Source organism: Dufourea novaeangliae, unplaced genomic scaffold (genome assembly GCF_001272555.1).
Source record: "Dufourea novaeangliae isolate 0120121106 unplaced genomic scaffold, ASM127255v1 scaffold168, whole genome shotgun sequence".
In the NCBI taxonomy this organism is placed as follows: Eukaryota; Metazoa; Arthropoda; class Insecta; order Hymenoptera; family Halictidae; genus Dufourea; species Dufourea novaeangliae.
This window is the reverse complement of record NW_015374062.1, coordinates 1,530,389-1,556,870: the sequence shown is the minus strand read 5'-3', so window position 1 is coordinate 1,556,870 and position 26,482 is coordinate 1,530,389. Positions and strand designations below refer to the sequence as shown.

Below are 26,482 nucleotides of genomic sequence, written 5' to 3'. Positions count from 1 at the left end.
TTTACCGCATTTTGTCAGGAAACTTTGACATATTTGGTACACCTTTAAGAATAAGTTAGCACTCGGACATGTTTACGGAATATTTATAACAATACTGTCTAGAAATGGGTAAATATTTAGAATAGGGGTGGCAGCTCCGATCACATTGTCCTTGACATATGTTAGTCATTTTGAGTGTTAAAGGGCTCCAAAGACCTTGAGAAAATTTTGGTCGTCACTTTTTATTTATTAAACTTTTAATGATAATTAGAGAACACAATTCAGTGACATCGATTCACAAGACTTACTTCTACGTTTCCACTAACGAAGTAACATGTACTAATTGCTTAGATGTTATGCCAACCTATGCGGTTGCAATTACTAGGATTTTGGGGGTCGGGCCGGGGGCGGGGCACAAACCGCTTACGTACTTTCGCGAACCACACGGATCGGAAATAAATTACGTCAAATTGAAGCTGATATTCGAATTCGAGAAGCTTTGAAAGGACTAACAGGAGGTTAGTATTTCAGACTAAATTATAATATACCATAAATGTGGGTCTTGAACTGTAAAATTTCTACTATTCTAAATAACAATAAAACGAAGAGTTTTAATCAAAGTAATGTCGATTTGGACTGACATATATTTGCCAATGAGTTACAAAAGCTTGAAACTGTAATGTGAAACTCAATTCAAAGTAGAATATACATTAACGTGATGCCAAATGATTAAATTACTGAATTCTAGGAAGACACAATGGCCTAAAAGGATTACCTACTACCTGGTTCTAAAAGCTTTAAGGAGATCATTTAGTTTCTGAAGTATACGAAGTTACTAAAGGACGATACGCTTAACAGAAACTATTCCCCTTATTCCTTACAATAATTGCATGTTTCGATTTAACTTGTTTTCCTAAGACATACGACGACATTCTGCTAATTTTTATTTCGTCTGAATTACACTGAACAAATTCCTATAAATTTTCCAAACTTCGAATACCACGGAGAATGTAGTTTCGTCATCGAACGGTATCTATGGTACACAATTCGCAGTATATCTAGGCAGTATGGAGGGAAGGAAAGGAATTTATGTGTTCCCAGATTTATTGTTCCTTATGGATTTATATATGTACTGTGATACTTCATCGCGCTTGCCGCACTAGAAGTTATGCAAAAACTTTGACTTTCTAGAAGCAGCAACTCGCGTAATGCGATATACGACATGAATTTTTTTATTTTCTTCCACTTCATTACTCTAAAATAGGACAGTAGTAGATTCCATAATATTTGTAGACTTTTCTATTTTTTCTGACACTCTCACGACATATCAATCGTAGTGCCTGCCATTAATAATTAAGCTAGTAAATAATAATGTTGACTCGAAATGTAATCAAAATGTGCCATTAACTTTCAGATATTTAATATTCAAGCGTCTGAATTCATGGTTTGAATAACATACATACAAATTTTTCATTGGAGATTTGACTATATCTTCCCTAAAAATAAAATGCTTTCTTGCAATTATCATCTTCAACGGCCTCCGCCAAATATTCGTCTAGCACTTCCGAAACCCTGAGAAACCCATTTCCTGCAGTCTTTGTATCAGCGCGCGGAACTAGGTCAAAGAAACCGCGAGAATGTTTCATGAATTGCAACTATTTTTCCATCGCGATAGAAATAATATCGTAGCAACACCATTCACCGTAACATAGTTAACCTGCGAGTATTCACTGATCGATGTGATCGTTTCAATAAAGAATATTATACCTACTCATCAGCTACGATTCAGAATCCGTCTTTATATGTATAGAGCATTATTGTGCAACAAACTGCAATTCATAATACGAGGAGTCAATAGAATAGAATTCAACGTATAGATAGACTATACGATAATCTCGTGTATCAGACATTAAACTACACTAAACTAGCATATAAACTCTGGGAACAAGACCGCCTTAGGGGGTAAATTTTCTAATCAGATCTTTCATGCTCCTTTAATTATATATAACGTTGAGGTGCAAGGTTTTCTGCACATATTAAACTCCACCTTTGCGAGACTGTTCGACATAATCTGCAGCCAGTGACTATACCTGTACTGTCGGTTTTAAAGTTTCCATAGAAATCGGGTCAAGAGTTCGGCTTGTTAAGGCTTTGAATGCGGCTCAATTTACGTTTCGACAAAAGACATCAGGATCGTATCGTTTTTTGGAGTACAAAAACGGTAATAGGTACAGGTAAAATTTATCAAAAATAACGTTAATGGATTACACAAAAATAGTAAAAACGTTCTAATTTGCAAGCTTTAAAAAGCTGTTTGATGAATCAAGATAGATACGTTATACTAGAGAATTAGAGATAGAGTAATTTAGCTTTCATTTCTGAACGCCCTGTAAGGATTCCATCTTTGAATCGGTGGAAAATTAATGTTAAATCTTTTTACATCCGTATAGCAAAAAGACGAGACGTGAGTGTTTTGTTCACAGTAAATGCCCTTAGAAACTGAATAAGCAACATTGCGACTTGGAAAAAAAGATTGAGTCAGTGAAATCGGATATCACTTATTTTTTTTGTAAACATGGCAAATCCTTGTGAATAATCGTGCGGATAAATTTTTGAAAGCGCGTTTCCAATCCCAGATAATTCTGACAACGCTTTATATCCCAAGGGAATTGAATCTCTAGTGCACGCGGAGGAAGGAGTTCGACGACAGTCCGACAACTTTATTGGACACATTATTAAGAGTCGTGGAAGCAGAGGCACCATTACATAAGTCTTGGATTCTCGGCGATTACCTTAGGCCAAGTACGAAGAAATCGTGGAAAGGAAAACTCACATTTCAAACGAACAATTCTGGTTTTAAACGATACAGAAGCAATTGTTTTATAGGTATCTGTATATACAGACTGTCCATTTTTTTTCGTTATTCGTAATACACATTCCAACAATTAACACATTCCATGCTACCTTCTTTACTTTGACTTTTCATTTACAATACTGTGCAAAAATCTATTGTCGATATTTTTGAAAAGTATTTTTATGCATAATTAAATAAAAGCGAACCCTTAGAATTTTGTTTTCTAAAAAGATTTTTTATAATATATTGTTAGTATATCCCAGAAGAAAATGTATATTCAAGATTTTGTTAAGCCATGAATGCAAGAAGAACTGCAATGAATAACTCTGTTCACTATTTATAGATTCGCATAGTAGGCCAGCTATAGTACAACAAATTTTTTTTAAATTAATTCCGTCTCTTAATAATATTACTCGATTGAGAATGGGTTTTATAAACTTTTGTGGTCATTAATAAAAGTATTCTAAGGTTTTCTCAGGGTTCTGGGGGTTGGGTGAATCGAAACACCTAAGTAATTCCGATCTCGCGCTCTCTTCGTAACGAGAAAGACCAAGTTAATAACCTTGGACGTGCCATGGAAACTGTTATACCGATTTCAAGGGATTACCCTTACCTCATAGACAATCATTTCACCGACACGATTTCATCGACACCGAATTTCGTTGACAATATTAACTCACCGACACGTTTAGATCACCGACTATCATTTCTTCGACAATCGTTTCACTATGTTTATTTATTGATGTTACCGAACTTCTCGTGCGTATAATGATCCACAATAAAAAAATAATGACGAAATACCTACTTTCAGTGTCAAGAATTTAGTTATTTGAGTGTATTTTCTAGTTAAAACAAGAGTTATATTTCTGTACTGTATCTTGAAATTCTAACTTATAATATTTTAATCCGCAAATAACGGTGAGTACCGGATAAATCATTAATTAATATAGGCTACTATTAAAGTGCAAAGACTTCAATAAATGTTCACATGGCCTGACTGATTGGTCTGCGCTATTTAGGATACACGCGAACTGAAGTAATCTTTCATATCAACATGCACAAGCTAAAAACACTACAGAACCAAAGTGAGTGACATTTTGGAACACAATGGAATTGGAAAAGTGATTACTCGGTGGTTTTTGTTATTGAAAACCGTTCAAAAGCACTGGTCGATGCATTTATACGTAAAAATTCAATTAACACATGGTATAGACTTGACAAATAAAAGCGGATGGCTTTGGAATATTGCAAAGCAAGGAAAATAAACGACGATGTTAAACAAACATTATGGATTTCACAAGGTTCAGTTAAAAATATATATTCTTAGGCAAATTTCAGCGATTTAGTTCACAGTGTACATAATTATTGTGTCTATCCATTACAGATTCTTTTACTTCTTTTCCACAATAATTTGACAAGAACTGATCATTGGATGTAGTAAAATGGATGGAAAACAAATAAGAACGTACCCTCGTCAATGTGCATTACAAGTAGAAATAACGAATAATGGTCAGACACTGAAAGTTTTACTGAAAACATTCTATCCAACTAATTTTCAAAACTGATTTATCCGAAAAACTTTTAGCAACATCTTCTACAACCTGTGCACTCATAGAAAATTCAGAAAAAAGAAATAGATTTTTTAGAATCAAGGTGATCATCCCATTGATAACTCTTGTATTTGAATATTCTTTAATGTTCTTTCTAACTCAAGCGGGTTTCAGGAATTCATATCGTTTATGCGTTTCCAATGAAAATCGGAATGCAATAATTATACATTAAACTTTGATGTGACCACAGAAATATATTATCTTCATCCTTTAGATCTGATCCTTTCGATTACTCGATACAAAAGCATTCGATCAATTTTCGTAGGAAGTTCAGTTACGCTCATGTCTGCTGATGCCCGAAGGGTACGACAATTTTACGGATCATTTGCATAATACCATAGACCATTCATGTGAATCACTTTGATAAGCCCAACAGCAATAGTTTCCGTTCTATCCATTCGTCTATTTCATTGTACATGTAACCCTCCACGGCTCGTTCCCATTTGCTGGCCGATCCTGCTGAGAGCCTTCAGCCAAGGGGCTGGATTTTTTGTAGCTTCAGGGCACGTTAATTGTAACTTAATAAACGACAAGTACAGTAGTAACTAATTCAATTTTAGTAATGACTACATTTCAAGTGTTAAATGCTCCTCTTAACGGTACATTAATTCCTTTCCATCCATTGTCGGAGTTAGGATTTTAAACATGCATGATTTCTTTTACATATCTGACAGAATGTTAGCACACGTAGGTACATGTTTTGAATCACACATTCGTTCTTATACTTTCTAAATAACAATGAAATAGAAAAAAATGTATGCAATTTCTATTTATACAGGGTATTTTCCTGTTAATGAACATTAATAATTTCAACAATAATTTGGACCACCTTCGAAGTAATTTCCTTCTGCCCTTATACATCTTTGAAATCTTTTTACCCATTCTCGGAAGCGGTGTGGTTATCCGACGCAAGAATCAAGTCTGTTCGTCCTGCGATTTCATAATTATTGTCTTACACGTGGCGAAACGTCGTCCTTTTAGTGCCCGTTTGAACAGTGAATCCTTCCACGTACCCCAAGCAACAATGTACCGTTTTCCTGCGGCACGTTTGTGATTTCACATGCGAAGACGCATCTGAACCGAACAATACGGTGCATTTTGTATCTAGAAATAGCATTGGCAGTTCGTGACGACACAAATGGTATACACAATCCGCGACGGAATTGCTTAATAAGCCACTTGTTGCAATAATCGAATTGAAATAAAGCTGTGGGAGTTCCAGCGGTACACGGGATTTAATAACGTACCAATTGTTCCGGGTTTAATTTTGACATTCTCCGATGGAGTTGAAACGAGGTATGCTCTAAATCCACAATATCCGTCCCCGTAGGTACCCGAACACGGCATAATAACATCAGCTGCTACAACTTCAATAGAACGCCGCAACGTCCTTGCGGTACGCTCCCCACTCCTAACGACAAACTTGAGTTTGGTAAATTGGGTTCTCGTCTAACAATCAACCACATTCCGCAAACGTGTAACACGTCCGCCTCTATACACAATTCTGGGACAACTTCCTTCAAAGTACCCAGATCGAAGGTATCGTATACGGATAGTAGATCTGGAATAATGAAATATCGTTGTTCCTAATCTTCGTTCTCCTCTTTAGAATGGCTTGAATGACAAGGATCAGATTTATAATGGAATGAAGAAATAGAAAATCAAACGAAAACGTATGGAAGCAAATAAAATGAGTAAAACATAAAGAAAAGTGTTTATATAAATAAACATTGGGTTTTTTTTAGATGGTACGGCGATGACAATTGTACAAATAATGTGAGTGATTCATTGGGTGAAGGTGAATTGAACTCGTCTTGAAAAACAATTCTTCATAAACCCACCGGTATACGTTCAACCCTGAAAGCAGCAATTAATGCTTTTACTGTCTCACCGTACTTTTATCAGTCATAATACTTTCGTGTAACCCTTCTGACACCATTCTTTACATTAAAATTCTCCTTTTATTATCCATATTCATTAAGGAATTCATTGTATGGAATCTAAAATATTAGTTTTGCTGTGTAAATTTGACCAGCGGAGGCAAACGCGCGGTCAACAGGAAACGAAAAAATTGATTTCCCGTTTCAAAGACCGGTTCCCACCAAGTTAATTACTAGTAAATGAGCTTCAGCTTAAAAATGCAATTTTCCGTGACGCTTCGAGGAAAGTTCTCCTCGATGGAATTTCTAGACATCTCGACCTCCGATCCAGGCCACGGATGCTTGTAAGGAAACTGCTGCTCGGAGAGTCATGGTTGTCAGGGGATGAGAAAAATTTGTTCTGCTAATTCTGGCGACGTTTATTCTCCCTAAGCTAACAGCTCCGCGGGAGGCAGAATAACGTGTTAATTAGGGAACCTGGATAATTGAGTTTGGAGTTTTTCAACGCCGCATTGTTTTCCGTTATCGCGATATTCCCGATACACTATTACGCTACCGTCCAGAAGTATCCGGAAACTTACAATGATAATGAACATCCGTGAAATAATTTACGAATATTTACAAATTTTTTTCACACGAAACGTCTTTATTGATTTGTATAATTTCATTCTGTCAAAAGTGAATATATTAAATTGTAGTAGATGAACATAACTGATATTTATGAACAAATAATCTCGATAGAAGTACTACGACCAAAGTTGAATAAAAAGGTATCCGTAGAATATCCAAGGTGTTAATAAACATATGGGTCATTCTACAACAAATTGATCAGTTTTCGCACTCAGTATCAGGAATTTTGTTCATAATGAAATATGTTCTAATCCACGTGAAATTACAGGTTAAATTGAGTTTGTTGTCAATGCATGTATATAGACTACATTTCAACTAAAGTGTTATCAAAGAATGTAAACCAGAATAATTATGAATTTTATCGAATGCAAAAAGTGATCGATTTGGCATGGAATGACCTATATGGAACACTTCCAAAGGGTGGTTACCACAAGCGAAACTATTTGTAAGGCAAAAATTAACAATAATGAAATTATGTTCGAAGCTTTGTTTCCAAGTTATTGTTGAAAATACAGGCAAAATATGCATGAAATACGTCTGTGGCGCGAGGGATTATACTACTCACAGCAGTCGAGTCCCAGCTGATATACGGGATCGATCGATGGCCTAGTTAAATTTAGACTGAAATACAGACAATCAAATGAATGACACCAACACCAGAAACAATTAAAAAGCGTACCTCTCATGTAAGGTAACCCGTCGTGTCAGACGTATTCTGCGTATATTTTACTCGTGTTTTCAACAATTAATAACTCAGGAACAAAGCTTCGAACGCAATTTCGTCATTCGTGATTTTCCTATGAAAATGTCCTATCTTTTTATTAACACCCGGTATAAAAAGTGAACAAGTTTTAGCTGCCTTTGTCTAAGTTCTGTTGTACTTTTACGTATTTTTTCTTTTTTTTTTTATTAAATTATACGCCAAAATACTAGAAATATAAAAATACATTCTTATCTATCACTTTCTAATAAAAAAAAGGGTTTTTTAAAATTTTGCCAACTTTTCTCAGTTTCTGAATCACTGTTCAGAATTCAAATCACATTGTAAGGTAACATTTTCTTTCTATGTATATGTCGTAATATTTAGAGGAGAGAGCTACTCTGACACGATCGATAGGTGGAATACAATTCCACCAACGTTTTGAGGTGGTTCTGTTTGTTGTCACGCAAAGCTTTTTCTCATTATTTCTCGCGTTGCAATTTCTCAACACTGGCAAGCGTTTCCTGTCTCTGAGTTATTCACGCATTCGAACGAATCATCTCCTCTAGATCAATGTTTAAAATGCCCTTGACGCTTGATGTTCTGGAACGCCCGTGAGAACACCTTTATCGGAATTATAAATTCTTACGAATGTCGATAACGGTCTTCCGATATGTCGGAATTATTGGCAGTTTGCCACTCCTTGATATCCTAAAAGGGATCGTATTCCAACCCTTTTCTTTATGGCTAAGATATAAGTTCGATTAATTTTTATTTAAGAACTTCGGTACCTAAATGAACTGTCGTATACACACATTATGCGTTAGATCCCTGCATCATTCAAGAGAAATGATCATTTCTGAACAATATTGGCATTTGTTCAAATGGGTCTTCAGTGATATGAGTTGGACATATCTCTAAAATATTAGGTCATTGCACATGAAATGTGCGATTTAATAATAGGTGTAGTAGACATTACTTCTATGAATGAAAATTATAAACATAACTCCTGTCGTTATTGCAAAATTACACATTACACTCTATTCATTTTAAGGCATTATCTAATTGTAGCAACAATATACAATTACTTTAAACTCTAACTAAATTAATTAAGTTAATCAATCTCACAATCAGTTAAATTCGGACATTTTTCTCCGCGTGTATTGGAAAGTCGAGATTTACGCCTACTTCATAAATAAACTTTATAAAGATGCATGTCATTTTCTGCTAAGAAACAGTATTAGCGATGATAACATTCGACGGAAAGATGGTAGCTGGCGGTAACATAGTATAGGAAAAAGTTGTTCATAATAATGACCTTGACAATATATTCGAAGGTTATCAAAATCTGTGATAAATAGCTAAAGTAAATAACTACCATTTATTGCTACAACCATTTCATGTAATTCAACCCAATCGTATGGAATATAAATTTTTCCATACGTCGATAGCGGTTTCGTTTCGTTGGAATTGTTGGCAGCTTGCCTTCAATGGAGACCTCCACCGATCTCCTTTATTCATGAATCCATTGGTCGTATGGAAATCAACTAGAACGCGATAGCGATTAAACACTTCCGAGAACGCTTAGCTGAAATAGCTCTGTCTTTTCAATAATTGCAAAACCACATGGAGTTTCTTATCTGACAGCATTCTACGATGCCGACGGGTTCTCCGGGATAAGCTTCGCGGATGAGACATTTGGGTGTACTTTGGAACTAAATGTTAGTATACTAGTGGTGCACGGGAAGCCGAGAATGTCGGCTGGGATTGGGAATTTTTCTCAGGATCCGAACTGGATCCCGATAGTGTTCCGTGGCACAGGAACATCAGGACTCTCGAGATTTTGGTTATCTGAACCTTATTTCGGGGCGAGCTTTGCTTAATCTTTTTGCTACCGAGGTCACGACTATAGGCATCCACCGCCGAGGGCTCACTGTATACTGAAAGGATGACTATATTGATTTTGAATTTGCACAAACTCTCCCAATATAGTAACTAAGTATTTACCTCTCCTTAGTAATTCAGCAAGAAATAAAGCAAAATCAATGGTGATTAGATATTCGTCTACAGTTACCTGTGCCAAACCCTTACATCGCATTTACTAGTTATTAAATTGGAAACAGTTGTATATGTATTTAACTACAATAATTTATATGACACAATTCCGAGGTAAACTAAATTTCACGAACACAACTGTGCTACGTACTTTTGTGGTATTAGTGTGCATTATCTCATAAAACTTACATATTTAAAATTTCGAATTTGTACGATGTTTAACCTTAAAACTTGATACATAACACTATTTTGAATACTGCACCTATTAAATCTAGTAAACTCAAATTATCCACATCATTTGTCGCTTATAGAACATGGTTAACACCGAATACACTGTTTCTTAATTTACTGCATTGCGATAATTGCTATTATGGTTAAAGTAAAAAGAAAATCTCGGTTTACTTCAATTCGCTGGGGCATACGCGAAGTGGTTATGATTATCTGTTTACGTATTATGAGGGAAAGTAAGCGCGTCACGTTAATTGCATTCTACCCTGACCAATTCGATAATGGGGAACCATTGCAACGAGCAAAAAAATTCAGTTTCGATATAATCACACAAGACTATTACACGGTAATGAATACACCATACCATTACCTAAAAATGTGTTTCCAATGCTAATGCAATTACATTCTAATAGTTTTATACAATCGATTCCGTCTTGCACTACGAAGGATCGGAATGTGAAACTTCAATATAGAAATTACAAGGACAAAGTAGTCGACTTTCGACCTTCCTTTACAGTCACGAACATCAATACCACCGTGAAAGTGAATGGAAACTCACCGGTCTGATGCGAATGGAACGTGATCAACGGCAGCACAACGTACAGCCATCTTCCCGGATGCTCCCTCATACTGCCACTTTCTTCGTCCTCCTTATATACTCTGTCCTGTACCCTTGTTTTCACAAGAGCGTCAACGAGCGTTGCGCGCCTCGATCTATCTATCAGTTACTCGCGAAGATCGCTGGAAACAGTGAAACCAGGATCCAGACACACCCGTATCACTGTCATGCTGTGTCCTTCAGTTTATCCCCACGTCCTCACAAACCTCAGTTCAAAACCATAACTGATCGAAAGACTGGTAGTCAAAAAGACCCACCGTGTGAGATCCCGTCCTATCTATCCGTTCACTTAATCCCCGTGCACTTGGTTTTTCACTCGCGTGGCAGACACGACACGTTGTAATCACTGTTAGCTTGTCCAGATGTTGTTATAGGACTAGGGACCAACGTCAAATGTGATCGACGTGTATGCCAGGACGTCCTAACAAAGTCTACGAGAGGGGTTTCGGGGACAGCGTCACAGAGTGTCAGTCGATAAGGATTCTACGATTCTATCCGGAGCTTTTCCCTGTGTGGCCGAAGAGGCGAGGATCCAACGCGACTGGGAGGAATTGTATTATTCATCAGACACGCGGCTCGCTTCGGGCCAGGATTTACAATCGTGCATTATCGATTCGTCGAAACCATTTGTACGGTTTTACCGGTAGCACCCGTAATTTCGATCCCCTGGAGTTTTAATATCGCGGAGGATCGGCCTGCCGGGGATCAAGCCTTCCGCGCACGCCACAGTCACGTGCTTTCACTTATGTCCACTGGTCGAGATTCACTCCGATTATAATTCGTACGGAGTCACGGGCTTCGTCTTGGTTCGTGAAAATTTGACCGATCACTTTTTCATTAATCGGTCTCACGTCGTCAGTTGCGATGAAACAGACGAACGGTTCTTAATGATGACGCTCGAACGAAGCTGGACACCGCAGATAGTTCACGACACAGGGATAAAACGCGTCATTGTACGGGTATCTCATGTTTTCACTCACAGATTCGCCCGTCCAGTTGCTTACACACTGGCACGAATGAAAACGAACAAATGGGCTGTTCCTGGTTGTCCATTTAAATCAAGCTCTGCGGGAAATCGCGCAGTTGCTCGCATGCATCACAGAGTTCGATCACGGGCTATTAAGCAGGTGTCATAAAACACATTAATCGATCGTTAATTCGCTTGTTCAGTCTTCGTGTTCCATTAGTTTATGCAGCTTCTGTAATATTGGTAGCTGACTGGCGGTCCTTACGTTGCCGTGGTACTTTTGGGATCTGAAACAAAAAGTGCATGCCGCTTTAGACAATTTTTTTTTGCGTATTAGATCGTGATATGTTTGAGTAACGACGAATTCTTATTCAATAGGACATAAGTTGATATTTTACTATTATTAATGTACAATATTCTGGTTAATTACTACCATCTCCTCTGACTGATAACCTGGCTACGCCACTGCTGACAATCATTACTTTTTCAAAACTAATTTAAAATTTGGAGAATAATGGAATCAGACGTGTTTCGATACTAACAATTTCTAACTATAGAACGAAATTGTAGTGACGGAATGTATAATGTGGGATATCGGCGATTGTGACAGACCGGACAGAGTAGTTCAACGAATCTCGGCAGTTGGAGGACAGGGCGGTGCAGATTCTGTGGTAGTTAAAGCGTCTTAAGCCGGTAGTACGTATTCCTCAATCTCACAGAAACGAGGTGTAATTAGATCTTTCTATCCCTGTTGGCCAGGCGATACCGAGTTCGAAGTTCCGGAGATGCAGTGCCGTCGTCAGACAGGTACACCAGGAAGATCTACGGAAGGGATTGGCCGGGGGAGTCACAGGTATAACTCTCTGGTTTAAGATTGACCTAAGAAGCGATTACTGCTTGTCCTTGGGGATGGATATGAGTGGGATTTAGACAACTGGTCCCGACGAAGTTCAACGGAGAGAAGAAATTGCAATCCTGCTGGTTCATTCTGTAAACGCTGGAACGTTTAAGAACCGAGGACAGCATTTTCGCGGGGATCTTGGATTACGTTACGTGTTAGTATCACAGTGATCACAGTGATGGGCACCTTTGAAAAGTATCCTATTCTGTAAAGGATATATGATCGATTTTACCAGAACATATCTATGATTCTTTAAGACATCCGTATCACCACTCTCCATCCTCCAGTGCCTGGAGGCACGAATCCGACCTTTCCACGGGTTCGGCCGTGCTAAATCACGGAACCCGTAGGAAGTTAAGTAACCGCTCTATAACTTGAATCAAAATTTATATAACACCATAACTACCAAAAAAGTCAAAATGACTTGTCAGTACATTCTTATAACGATGATTAGAATGTTGTAACAATACATTTTTCCAGATCTTTTGCAACTTTTATTCCGATATGAAAGTGAAGAAATTAAACTTTCTCATGTTTATCGACCGATCGAAATGAATATGCGTTTATCGTCGGTAGTTCTAGTGATAATATCATAAAAGAATGGTTACATGTAAATGTGAAAATGTAGAATAGCCTGGAAAACCACATAAATTCCAACAATAACACCTTTATGATTTCAGTAATTGTGCAACAAGTCATTCGAAATCCCTCATTTTAACGGGTTTGGTTGTTCCAGCGTTAAATACCTCGCATGGCAAAAAAAAAAATGGACTCAAACCATTTTCAAAATAAACGGCTCATTTATCGAGTAATGAAATGTCGACGTTTGCAACGGAACAGTTGTATCAACAATTCGAAGCGAACACTTTCGGAAAGTCAATACCACTTAATCGCCATACGATCAGTTATCCCTGCAGCAGAAGCTAAACAGAAGCTTCGTATCTATTTCGCAGCATTACACCCCGAGAACGTATGAAAACAATATTTACGTAGCGTCAACAGCAGTGGATGGCACTCGAGGAAAAATACTACAGAGGACCTGTTAACTGTTCAGCGGGAATATCTCCGCGAGCGAATGGGCGAAGCGATAGGAAGTCTATTCGAGGGGGAAATTGCTCGTGCTTCGATCAGCGGGAGAACGGTCTTTCATCGACGTGCTAATTCGACGGTTACGTGGCAACTTCCTGCCGCCTAAGCAATCGTAACTCAGGGGGTCGAAGTTCCTAGGCACGCGTATAACCGGCGGCATCTTGGCTGCTAAGAACAACGCAAGACGTTTGCATAACATGTCACGAGAACAGCCACAGCAGTTACGCCCGATAACTGGGATTGCAATTCACGTCAACCAACGTTATACTGAACGATGACGTGCTTTGACAGAATCGAGAAGCGTGTCAAAATTCCCCCGTGACACGGCTAACACCGACGTTCTTCGTGAAATATGCGGAAAAATTCGAGAAGTCTCTTTTATGCCGTGGAATTCTCGTTTCGGAAGGAAACATGTCGAACTACTTTGACATTACATTGAAAAGTTTGCGATGGACGCACACAGGAAAACATGGCGCGGAACAATTCGGAGGAGATCAAGAAGGGATTAAGATTTATATGTTCCTGTGTAGGGTATTTTTGTTTGAACCCTCGAAGTTTTGGGAGTTCCATGGAGGCCCATAATGGATTAAGTACATGCTGTCTAGCAAAAAATACCAGTGACCTAAAGGAATTAAAAAAAAAAGATAATCAATAAAATGTTGTATGCACGATACTCCCTTTCCGAAACCAATGAAACTGTGATCTAACCGTACCGTGTTTGCTAGTGTGAATCTGGCTTTATTTCTTTAGACCTCTAATTGTAAGATGCAGATAAGATCCCTGTGTAAGACTATGGAGTCTATTTATGTAGGTGGTTAGAAGGCTTGAAAAAGAGGCATTGACGGAATATAATTGTTTACCGTTTAAATAAAGCGTTTTTAGAATGAAGTAGATTATTGCTACGAAAAAAATATGTTCTAGTCTCCCGTGAACTTTTAATTACTGTTTGAAGACAGTCGTACTGAACTGTATTACTTAAAAGAAACTTTAGATATTGTTCTCAACAAAACCATTTTAAAATCGTATGGATGCCTTCAATATAGAAGAAAAACGAATTTCTATAAGTTTGGAGTAATATCAAAATTTTCTCTAGTGTTCGTTTCACTAATTTAAAAATGTCGTGACGTTACGTAGTGGCTTTACTTGTCGTAATTGTATTTTAAATATTAACTGCCTTCATTCTAAATGGCGAAATATTATGGTGTCATCGGTCCAATTCGCATGGTCGTGATTCTACTGTTGTTAAAGATACTTGCTGGGACGAGATATCCAATATTACTTAGCGACCAGGATGTGCTCTAAAGGCTTCACACGTGAAGTGGAAAGAATCTGCGCGATTCTGTGTGATACCGTGGATCCGATCACTTTACCGTCACACTTAATTAAATCCAGATACCGTGGTCGAGCCGGGCGGCTCTTTCACTTCACACTTAATCGCACAAACGACACGTCGCACAAAATCGTCAGTACCACGTGGGGGAAGTTGGTAACCGACGCGATGGATAGAGGAACGGTCCATTCGCTGTGAAAACTACGTCACCGGTGCACCGTGCATTACAGAATCTCATCTAATCTGACAAGCTCAAAAAGGTAACGACGTTACAGGAGATTGGTCTGTCGTGCCGTATAACTGCTTCATTTTGCAACGAGCTTCGCAAATATTTTCCGTAGAAAATCCGAACTTCCCTTCTACCAACGTTAAAATATTCACGCGCAGACGAAACTCACTCGGCCATTTTTAGGTATTATATTTCTTTTTAACTGGTCGTTTGATGATCCACAAACAGTTGGTATTATATATTAATGATGCTACATCAATCGGTGTCTTTATGCAATACTTTTTAATATTACTGTTTCATTAACTATGATGCTTAATCTCATGTCTTAATGCTGAAAGTTTCTTCTTTTTTTTGTGATATTTTTATCCACATCATTTTCTCTTTCGTCGTTGTCATCATTGTTGGAATATTAATGTAGCCATACGTTCGCTTTCTGAATACGTGGCTATGCAACATTCTATCTTAACTTTTTAACTTTTTCTCTTTCTTTGACTGTATCACAATTTGTTCTTATTCAATATTGAACATTGAAAAGTATTTATCAATTTCATTTATATTACTTTAAGCTTGTAATCGCAATATATGAAAATTCGAAAATTGCAAGGAAAATCTGACGTATAAGTCGACCGCCCCCTATGTACAGCGAAACGATATTTTCAAAGCGTAAACCTTTCTTTTCGGCTAGCATCGACGAATCCATTACGCAACTAACTCGCTTAATTGCCGAGCTAATTGCGACCCGATGAATTTCTACAAAGGCGAACAACCTTCGCTCGAACTCGTTAGTTCAAATTGTACTAACAATTCACAACGTTGACTGAATTACAGAATGTATATAATTAGTGTTCTAATTAATTATAGTATCTCACAATTTTTTATTTCAAATTGTAAACTAGCTTTCTATTATTGATAATGATTCCATTTGGACGCAACATGTAGAAAGAACTATAAAAATGAAAGTAAAAATTATGTAAACCACGGGTCAGCCATCTTTCTCTATTGATTTCAATTCTGACGTTTAATTGGTGATTTTACTTAAATAATATGGCGGGATAACTGACGAGAATATTTAAGTATGTATTGTTATCCGTTGTTTTTTGAGCAAACGCGAATGCGTTTAACCACATTCAATAAATTCCGTCGATAAAATTCAATCACAAAAATGAAAAGCTATCGCCATGGAAAATTGACAGAAGAGTCGTGTAATTTCATCACTATACTCTCAATAATCAACACGTTACTTGAGCAAATTTGCGATTCAACGCTTCTCAAATGAAATAAGCGAAACTCATTTAAATGTTTGTTCAAATTTTGTTCTATACGTTTCTCTCTGCTGAATTAAATCTGGAATATTTTAAGCCCCTTTTTTCGAAGTTAATTAAAACGTTTAAAAAGAGCTATAAACAGGTTATAGAAGTAACATTAATATTTTCACAGTGACTCGTGTCAGAACTTCCAACAATTTTCAAATATTTACCAGTCTGTTCAAGTGGCAGTTATGAAAAATATTTAAAACGATGAAAATTGTATCCACTCATCAATCTGGCACATTTTTCTTTAATCACCGAACTGTATTTCAGTTTACGTCAGTCCACTTCAAACACTTTATTCAGTATTTATAAAAACATGTCGAAATTACGTTGAAACTAACAGCAATCGATCGATTTTCAGATATTATATAAGATAAAATTTATGTTTCGGAAGTTTATTACAAATCAAACGTTCATAATATGTTAGTTTCTCTTTCCTATTATCCCATTTTCTGTATTTACTCGAATTTTATCATATTTGAGCTTCTCGCCGTCCATCATTGACGATGTTAATTTACTGTAATTTTAACAATCACCACAGAGATCTAAGCCACGGAAACTACAAAGTCAATAGCAAATACACCAATCTAGTTGTTACATAGCTGTCCAAATTTCTTTCCGATGGTAACCAATTTATCAATCTTTATACACTTCGATTTAAACATTTTAAACATCCCAAGATTAAAAGCCACAATGCACATTAAACACTATTCGCACATCGTTACAAAAACCTTCTCCAATTCACTTTTCTTCCTGTATTAAAACTTGAACACTTAAAAAAATCTACATACACAGTTCCAAACCAATAATTCAATTTCAATAAATCAATCTATGGTCCAGGAGGAACAAACACCGAACAATTTATACCATTCAAAGGGCAACATCACTCAACACCACTTTTAATCGGTTCCCATCGATCAAACCACCGAACAACCATTGCAACACGAAAGCTTCAAATACGCTTCGTTTTTAGCGAAGGCTAACTCGTCGTTATCCGAAGCGCGCCACAACTGTACGTTGCGAAGGTACGCGTCGTGTCGGGACGAATCGGGAACGAAATCGACGGAGTGTAATAACCAGCTACGAGACACAGATACGCACCCCTCAACACGTGTAAACCGCTTGGAATGCGATTAACGAGCGACGTTTCAATCCGTCTCGCGACCTCACTGTCCGACCGCTTTGTCACTTTTAATCCACCACGTGGTGGAGAACAATTACGGAAGGAACGAACGCGGCGAACGGAATGTCCCTAGCAAAACCACCGAGTATATTCCTCACTGAAATTGATTGCGGATTCAGGAACCTCAGGTGTAGTTGGCACCGTGATCAAGTTCACGAGCGGATCTCTTCTGCCGCGATAACACATCCGATGCTATCCCCGCGTGGCGGCTTGTCCGCGACTGAGAGGGCTTGTGGGGCCACCCCATCCATGTTTCTCGGCTTGGCCGCCACAGCGCTGCCACCCTCACTCGGAATCCACCCCCAGTCTATTCCAGCTTCTCCCTCCTCCGGCTAAAATCGGCCCTCTCCGTCTTTTACATCTCCCTCGATCTGTCACTACGTTGCTCCGTCGCAAAAACAACCCCCGCCCCCTCGACTCGTCTCCCTCAGTGGCCGTGTCGCTGGCCTCTTAGGAACTACACTCTTGACCCATGACCATTCGAACTCTGTATTGCGATAGGTACAGGACAGAGGCAAAGACTCGAATCTCCGAGGACGATGTTAAGTCTTAAAGGGCATTTTCAAGTGGTAGTCGCGTAAGAACGCGCACCGATTTCCTGCAGACTCGACCAAGAGGAAAAGGACACTTTAAGGGGCTATCCTGATTTAGGGGGTCTAAAAAATCGATTTTTGGAGTTCTCGAGCGTTATAAATCGTTAACAAATCGTTTATTATTACTCTTCACAATAACTCCATAGGATCACCTTTAGTAGAACTTTGAAATCTTAATTATTGTTTCATGCGTGGGGAAACGCCATTGTTTTAGCACAGGTTTAAGACGAACAAGATGAAATTTACTTATTTTTGACGTCACTTCAATAGATTGTTATAATAGTATAGTACTTGAAAACTGCTCAAAATCTGACACTGAGAAAAGTATGTATGATTCAATATTGATGTGAAATAACTTCCTTTCCTATTCAAGGCACTGTTGCACATGATAGCATTGTTCGAAGCAATGGATTAAGTTACTTTCAGTTACGCTCTTCAAGATTTCCGTCGAAGTTACTTTTACTTCCTTTACCAGCGGCAAATCGCTGCCTTTGAGAACAGACGTAGTCTATGGAAAGACAAAGAAATCGCAAGGTGCTAAATCTGACGAATACGGAGGGTGTGCAAGCACAGCGATATTTTCAGGAAAAAATTGCTTCATAGGCGAATCATTGTGGGATCGCAGTCCATCATTTTTCGACATGCAGTAATACATCTGCACCTAAACGAGCACAGATCTCAACTAATTGTAAGTGTGGCTATTAACCTCGCTGTAAAATTGGTTAAAATATTGCAAAATAAAATATGTTTGGAAATTATATATCTGTAACTAATATTTTGTTTCGTGTTATGAATTATACAAAGTATTTCGGGAGAATCGACTGTGAAAGTGATGCATAAACTATGAATTTTATTATAGAATTATTTAAGAAATAATTTACTGTGCATGAAACATAGAAGGTAATAAAGGCGAAGGAAGTGTTTCATTGTATGTTTTTTAGAGCCCGCAAAAGTTAATTAAACTCCGCTTAATAAAACGTTACATTTCTATGCTGGTGTGCTGGCAAACAATCAAGAGAAACATCAACATTTACAATTTAGTTGAGTAATATTATTTTACACGTTGTGTAAATGTAACGGTTGGCTTCAGGTATTGTTAAGTAAACAAACCGTATTAATTACACGTTCACATCGTTGTCTTAGATTATTTTATAACCTCACAAAAATAGATTACTATCGGATTTTTAATAGTCTTGTGTTATTCATGGATTTTTCATTGGTGCATCTAACAATTAGCAAATTTTGTCCTTAGCTACTCATTATTAATACTGTATATTATGCAATAATGCAAAAAACTTATGGCAAAAGGAATAAAGGACTATATTGTTCACTTTCCATTATAGACATAGTTGCAGAAGTCATCATTTGATAATAATTCATTAATTATTTGGATATATATTTATCAAACATACAGTATTTAAAAATAATATTTATCACAATTTAATAATACATACATGTAATATATGTCCTTATAAAATATATATGTAGGTGTATTTCCACGATAAACATTGGTAAAAACAAAAAGAGAAATAAAAGAAGAAAGAAGATAACGGGAAAAAAGGAGAGAGAAAAAGGAAAGCCCCTAGTCCATTATCGTGTGCAATGTTCTTGGATTCGAACCCGAGCTCGCCGTGTGGTAAGCGGGTAAGTACTCTACCGACGAAACCACGACTTCTTCTTCGTAATACATTTTATGCAACCGCACTACTAGACGTATGCAAAACTTTGAACCAAAATATCTCAAAAACCAAGACCTATTCCGAAGAAATCCATGACGGCTCTGTAATATCAACAATAAGGACAATTAACACAGCCTTGGATAACATTTTTGCTAAGGAAGAACTAAGGAAATACAAACCCTGTGTACAAAACGTTGAACGGCCGGGTACCAATCGAGAAAGATTGAAATCCCAATCTTCGATACAGATGCGAATATTCGACTAAAAATTATGTGTTACGAATGATTCGAAGCACCGAGTAGGGTCGTGCTTCTATGAAATTGGTGGCGTTTTCGCCGAAGGCGTTAACGAATTTCGAGTTCTAATTGGTCGTGCCCTGGAGGAGCAGATATATTCTTGGCTTTTGTGGTGAAAAACTTTTCCTTCAGGGCGAAGCGAAAACGAGAAAAATATCGTGGCCGTAGTGCAACTTGACTGCGCCGAATTTTCGAGAGTCTCCCAATGGTGAGGATTTATGGCTATAGTCTACTCTGAATCAGTGGTGAGAACCGGCGGGTACTAGACTGACGGCAGACCAAATGTTCGAGCCATTGTCTATTGTTTGCGCATGTTACCGGAATCTAGAAAGTTTGCCAGCTGGTGAAGAGTCAAGACAAAGTAAATAACAGACCGCGTAAAGTGACGACGAAAAATGTTCGAATGAGGAATTGAAAAATATTCTGGTGTTCTACGACGGAATACGCGTACTTGGTATATTTTCGACATCGATTTTCTGGTAAACGATGTCATATTTATAAAAATGTTTCTGTTCGTTTTCGATTTTTTCTTTCATGGAACATCACACCTTACTTTATAGTACTACATTTCGCGATGCAGTCTGTATAATCCTATAATTATTCAAACATCTTCTGAGGTTCTCCCACAAGTAGAAGGTGAGAGGTTCTTTATACTACTTATTAAACAGTCTAAAGTATGTGTTATCTGGGCCAATAATGAAGAATGTAATTGCTTGATCGTTTAACTATTTATAGAAGTGCATTTAAGAGCTGTATTTAGCACCACCACTTTTAGAATATCTGTATCTGTCGAACAAAAATCATGCTTCATGTAAATTACATATCGAGTCATCAGTTTATTTTAGTTTTACAATTAAACGATTTGCGTCGTTATATTCTTTGCTTAATACAAATTAAATTTTTATTGGATTGATGTAGTAAAATTTAAAGATATAGTATAATTTCGACTTAATATTAACATTACACTTAACGAACCCTTCAAAAAGGTAGGAATTATATCGGCAGAACCTGTCATTTGACCGGTCGTGGTAGGTTTAGTGTTAAATATGTATGAACTGGATATTGATAATCTTGCAGTTCGTCAAACTCAAATCTGTCAATTATTTAATGAAAGTTGAAACGATGCGGAAATTACATTACCAAGAATATAATGGACAAGTGTCAGCTGTAATACCACTACCGTGTTCTTAAATTAGTTATTCTCATATCTTCGACCTTTCCCATTTATTGAAGGCTTCGTCCAGTGCTTGGGTAGCATTCTATATGATTATCATATAGATAAACCGCTGACAGAAAAATATAATATAATAATAAGTATAAAGTATCACAATAATCCGGTTATCATAGTAGAGTTTCAGAAATGAACTTAATATTATTCATGTAAAAAAATATGGCTTTATGACCTGGAGTTCTCGTATTGCGTCCATATAATACCAAAATTCAAACTCTATCTGGAAAAATGTAAAAGAATTAAATACACATCAGCGAAACGTGTTAACCTGCAGTAAAATGTTACCGAAAAAAAATACCCGAAAAAAAAAATAATTAAAATGCATAACAATTACGGTATATTTAAATCAGTTTAATTTAAATTCAAACGACAATTATAAATAAAATATTTATATTACAATTTCTCAAACTTCTTTTTTTTAGTCAAATAATTGAGTCTCTGTTTTAAACATTCCGAATTTGTAAAGAAAATAATTTTAAAATGTATTATAATATTTAATGATTTTACTTGTTCTCAATGATCTGATTACACTTTTAATACGAAGTGTCGCTTTCGCGGTCAGACTGCTCTTTCAAAGAACATTTCGGTGGTTAGAGAACACATTATACAAAGCGCGAAAGACGAGCGTAAGCTTTTCTATTCGTGAAAACTGCATTCCGAAAGCAATCGGTAGTAACTGGCGCCGGAGAGAACTTAGTTGTGTACGTTCGTTTTCGGAGAAATGTAAAGGGGAATGAGCTCAGCATTAAACGTATTGTTGTATTACGCTACCTGTTTTGAACGATAAAACAGAAATGTGCATGGAATTTCTCCCTATTCATTTTTGGGAGAAAACAAAGAGCCGTAAACTTGACGATAATTAGATTGTTGTGTTATTCTCTGTGCGTTCTAGCGAATCGATTGAAAGGGAACAAAAGAATATTATTTCACTTTGTTTTCATTATTTCCATTATGTCTGTTACCGGTGCTCTTTAGAAAGTTTTCCATTAATTTCTGTGAAGCACGGATTTTTTAGACCTATTCCACGTCGGAGACAGATACTTGGACAGTTGATGGTAACGAATGTTGTACAATTATAAATTTTCCAACAGTTAGCAGGAAAAATGAAAAAGCTGATTCGTAAAGTAAAAATGGTTCAATTGTTGTGAACGTAAGTGTGAGTTCAAACAATTTATGAAATATATAGTTATTCCTCTTAATTGTTATAATTTTCAGAAAATATTAAACGGCCGGATGTAACACAATTCTTTTACACGATTTAAATAAAAAGACGAATTAATTTCATTATTCCTGATATTTTATCCATCGGAATAATATCGAGACAAAATACATCCAATCAAGTTTCAACTATTAAGAATAATGATATGAGTTAATACATGCACTCATTAGAAGAAGTTTTACATCTTCTTGAATTTTTGCGTTTATACACTTCAGCAACCATTATCCACTAATTGTCGTTTTGCCGAACAGAAACATGTCAAAGAAAGTTTCTATACAGCTCCAGCTACATGTACAAGTTTATAGAGAGAACTAGGAAATCTAACCCATTTCTGGATAAGATCGTACGCTGATAGTTTCAAATCCATCGGCCATTCTTTTCTCAACTACAACCTTCAGCCCGATGGATTTAGAGATAAGTAGAAAGTGGTGTGCTTCGGGAAGCAGTAGCTGTATCAAAATAAATAGGAAACGATCAGTAAGGTCGTAGAAAACGAATGGATGCAATTTGTCCATAATTTAGAAATTTTTGTAGCATGAACTATTATTACATAGGGTGTTCACAAGAAGATTTGTCTGATTCCATTCATGTACCTTTTAACTTTATAATTAACGATTATGTATAAATTAAGGGTGAACTTTATTTCAACGAAAATTTTCATTCTGTCGAATTTAAGTGATAGTATATTTATGTAATGTACTGGAAAATTCTATTTTAGTAACAAACCTTCTGGTACGGAAACGACAAGGATCTGCCGACTTAAGTCATAAAAAAGTACTTGTTGGTTGCTATATCGAAGTTTGATATAAACACTGCACGTTAAAATAATATTCCTCACCTCAGACTAAATTTGAATACAGAGTAGCAATACCGACATTATTATGCGTGATACCCCTGCTGGCAGGTAGAACGCACCAGACGAGAACAATGTTAAAAAGACGAAAGTGCCTCTTTGCAGAATTTTTTTTTTTGAATATTGAAACAGGAACCGAATCCATAATGGATTAGTTGAAAATATTTCAAGGCCGAACTTGTTATCGATACACCTTGCCACTGCTTTAGTGATTGGTCAGTTGAATAAGAGAAAGTAAACTTTTGAAATTGGCACTGCACACACGAGAACTTAGACAAATTCACGGAAATCAAACGTTTCATCCAAGTACAATATGTAGAACACATCCGTACTATTCAGAAAACATAAAAATGCACATATACGAATTTTCAAGTAATAGAAGGTTGGCTCTTCCTATATTAATCTTCATACTAACAACGTGTTGATAAATGTAAATAGAAGTACTTTTTTCAACTGTCTAGACATTAAAATAAATCTGTCATTCATTTATCAAGTGTTTGTACTTTTACTGCTTCGACACAGTACTGTTAAACACAGTTTCCAGTTCTATTTCCAATTGACAAAGTATAATTAATGTTCTAATTTAACACAATCTAACGATTAATCGGAAATACAAATGTTGGCATACATTTACCCTCAAGGAATATACTCTCCTTATCTCTCTGTTAAAAATCTTTTTCTTTTTCTTCATTTGACCCTTTTTGTGCATTTCTTTCTCACTGATTGTTTTGGCTCAGTCTTTCTCTTCTGACCTCCTTTTTCATTAGATGCCTCCTATTTTCTTCGTAACTCGTACTTCCGTTTCATTCATTTTCTGGCTCCTAGTTCACGTCCCTTCCTTTCTTTCTCCCTCCAACTCCAAAATCTTATTCTTCCTCCTTTGCTAGTACTAATCGGGTATTGTTATTCTTTCTCACTCCTCTTATGTTCCTTCATTTCACTATTCTCATTCCTACTCTTTTTATTCTTTTACTATATTGCGGCAGTTTTCCCTTTCTCGAAGTCCCTTTTTATCTCTTCTTTTCTATTTTCCCTTCCGACTCTACTATTCATTTCTATTATCCTGTATGCAGTTTCAGACGGTCTTACGGAATCCTGCCGCCATACAGTTCCTTTTCTAGTCTGCAAATAGTGTAATTCTTGGAGAACAGCAGTATATAAATGTAAGTACAATAGGACTTTATTTGGATAAGACGGTTGGAATAACAGAAGCAAGAATAGCTAACACTAATATAACTTCATCTCAACAAATTAGTTATGAATTACCTGCTTCTAAAATAAAATTTCCTGTAATACAATGTTTGCAATAATTCGTTAGAATCCTTCTTGTTTAGTTAACGCACATTTAACAACCATAGAAGACATAATGACAAGGAAAATTATGTTTTATTATCAAACTTTTCGAAGCTTTACTTCTTCCATGTTCAGTCGAGAACAGACATGGCACAAATTCAAAAGTTTCAGAAGACATAACAGAAATTACTTTTTAACAACTCTTGGAAACCAACATGCCTAGGATAGATGGGAGATTCAGAGCTTGGTGGAAATTTTCTGTTATTAAGAAACTTCCGTTCACCGTTCATGATTAGCTATCGATGTATTGATTACTCAATAAAATTAGGTAGTAGTAGATGGTTGTGACTTCACAGGCAAATGCAACTTGTTGCGTCGCAACCGTTTAGTTTCGTTCAATTTGTCTACTGGGTTGTGTCATGGTAAAGTCATAAATTAGGAGGGAATGGGCACACGGCAACTTAAGGCCTTGCATTTCCTTCGCCTCTCATAAATTCTTTTACACATCGTTGACGTAACCCACGTAAAGCTGTTCGAGGTCGACAATTGACTCCTGCATTCTACCCCTTTTCAAGGCAAGACGTGTTTAGGGCGCAATGAAAGGAATGTTTCTGGTATTGCGTAGCAGCAGTTAGAATTTTTAGCCGAATCACTTGAGAAGTTGACGCGTTACATGATCCTTGTATTAACTTAGTTATCTGTATGTTCGGCTGTAATAGATTAAGTTTTATTAAACATTGCGTCCTTAATTGTCCATTGGCTGGTATCTGAAAGTTTTAAAACAGTCACACAATACCGTAATGGCTCGATGAACGTTGGATAGAAGGTTCCGAATGAGAAATCCTATTTCACCCCCATCATTAGGGGCGTCTCCTCTGGAACCAGTAAAGCGCATAATTTACTGCCCCCGCCCGGCGTGGCGGCTTCCCTTTCACGAGTCGACAACTGAACATTGGGAACCCAAGAAAAGATTAAATGCCCGGTTATTAGCGAGGCAACATTAATGCAAGGGTGAAACTTTTTTATTTTTCGTTCTTCGTTCACGAAACTTTTACTAACATATTGGTGATAATTTTCTGGTTAAAACGACCCCAAGTCTCAAACACGATACATTTTCAATCATATTTACTTATGTAGAAAGTGTTAACAATTCATATTCTTAATTTTAATCTTTAATTTTAGTTCACTTAAATGTTATATTTGGTTCTTTAATGATGTGTTAAAAAACATTCCATATACATTAGAGCTAATTGTTCGAATTGTTTCCTACCGAACGATGCACTTGATTAATAATTATAACAGTTCGTTGTGCACAGGCTGACGTGCAATTTGATTATGGCATATAGTTACTTGTCATTAACCAGAATGCGTTCTAGTTTAGTTATTCTATATATTGAAAGTGATATATGAAAATGGATTTATGTGGTATTTGGATAAAACTATAAAAATTTCTAAAACGTGACTTCATTTAACGAAGTGTTTCTTTCTCACCTGATGCAGAAATTAACTTAGCAACGCCAAGAATTTTTTTCGAACAATTAATTCTAATATCATCGCGCATGCGAAGACCTCGATTTGCCACCACTTTAGAATATTTTCACTTTGATAAGAGTAATTTTGATAATAATAAGAGTAATTTCCAGGTAACTCCAACTTCGTGTTGCTCGTTAGATCATTATAGATAAAATGGATATCACATTCAGGCGTGTTCGAAATGTTCATAGCCACGATTCTAGTGTAACAGTTCATATGTA

The 26,482-nt window shown here is 36.8% G+C and overlaps 1 protein-coding gene across 1 annotated transcript in view; it reads right to left on the bottom strand.

The window, feature by feature from the left end:
- Positions 1-10,565, bottom strand: part of LOC107190164 (basement membrane-specific heparan sulfate proteoglycan core protein-like) — a 117,905-nt gene extending 107,340 nt beyond the window's left edge. The window contains exon 1 of the mRNA XM_015578917.1: positions 10,496-10,565. Within this exon, the coding sequence (XP_015434403.1) occupies positions 10,496-10,565 (70 nt within the window). The remainder of the gene's footprint in view (positions 1-10,495) is intronic.
- Between the last annotated feature and the right edge of the window lie 15,917 nt (positions 10,566-26,482).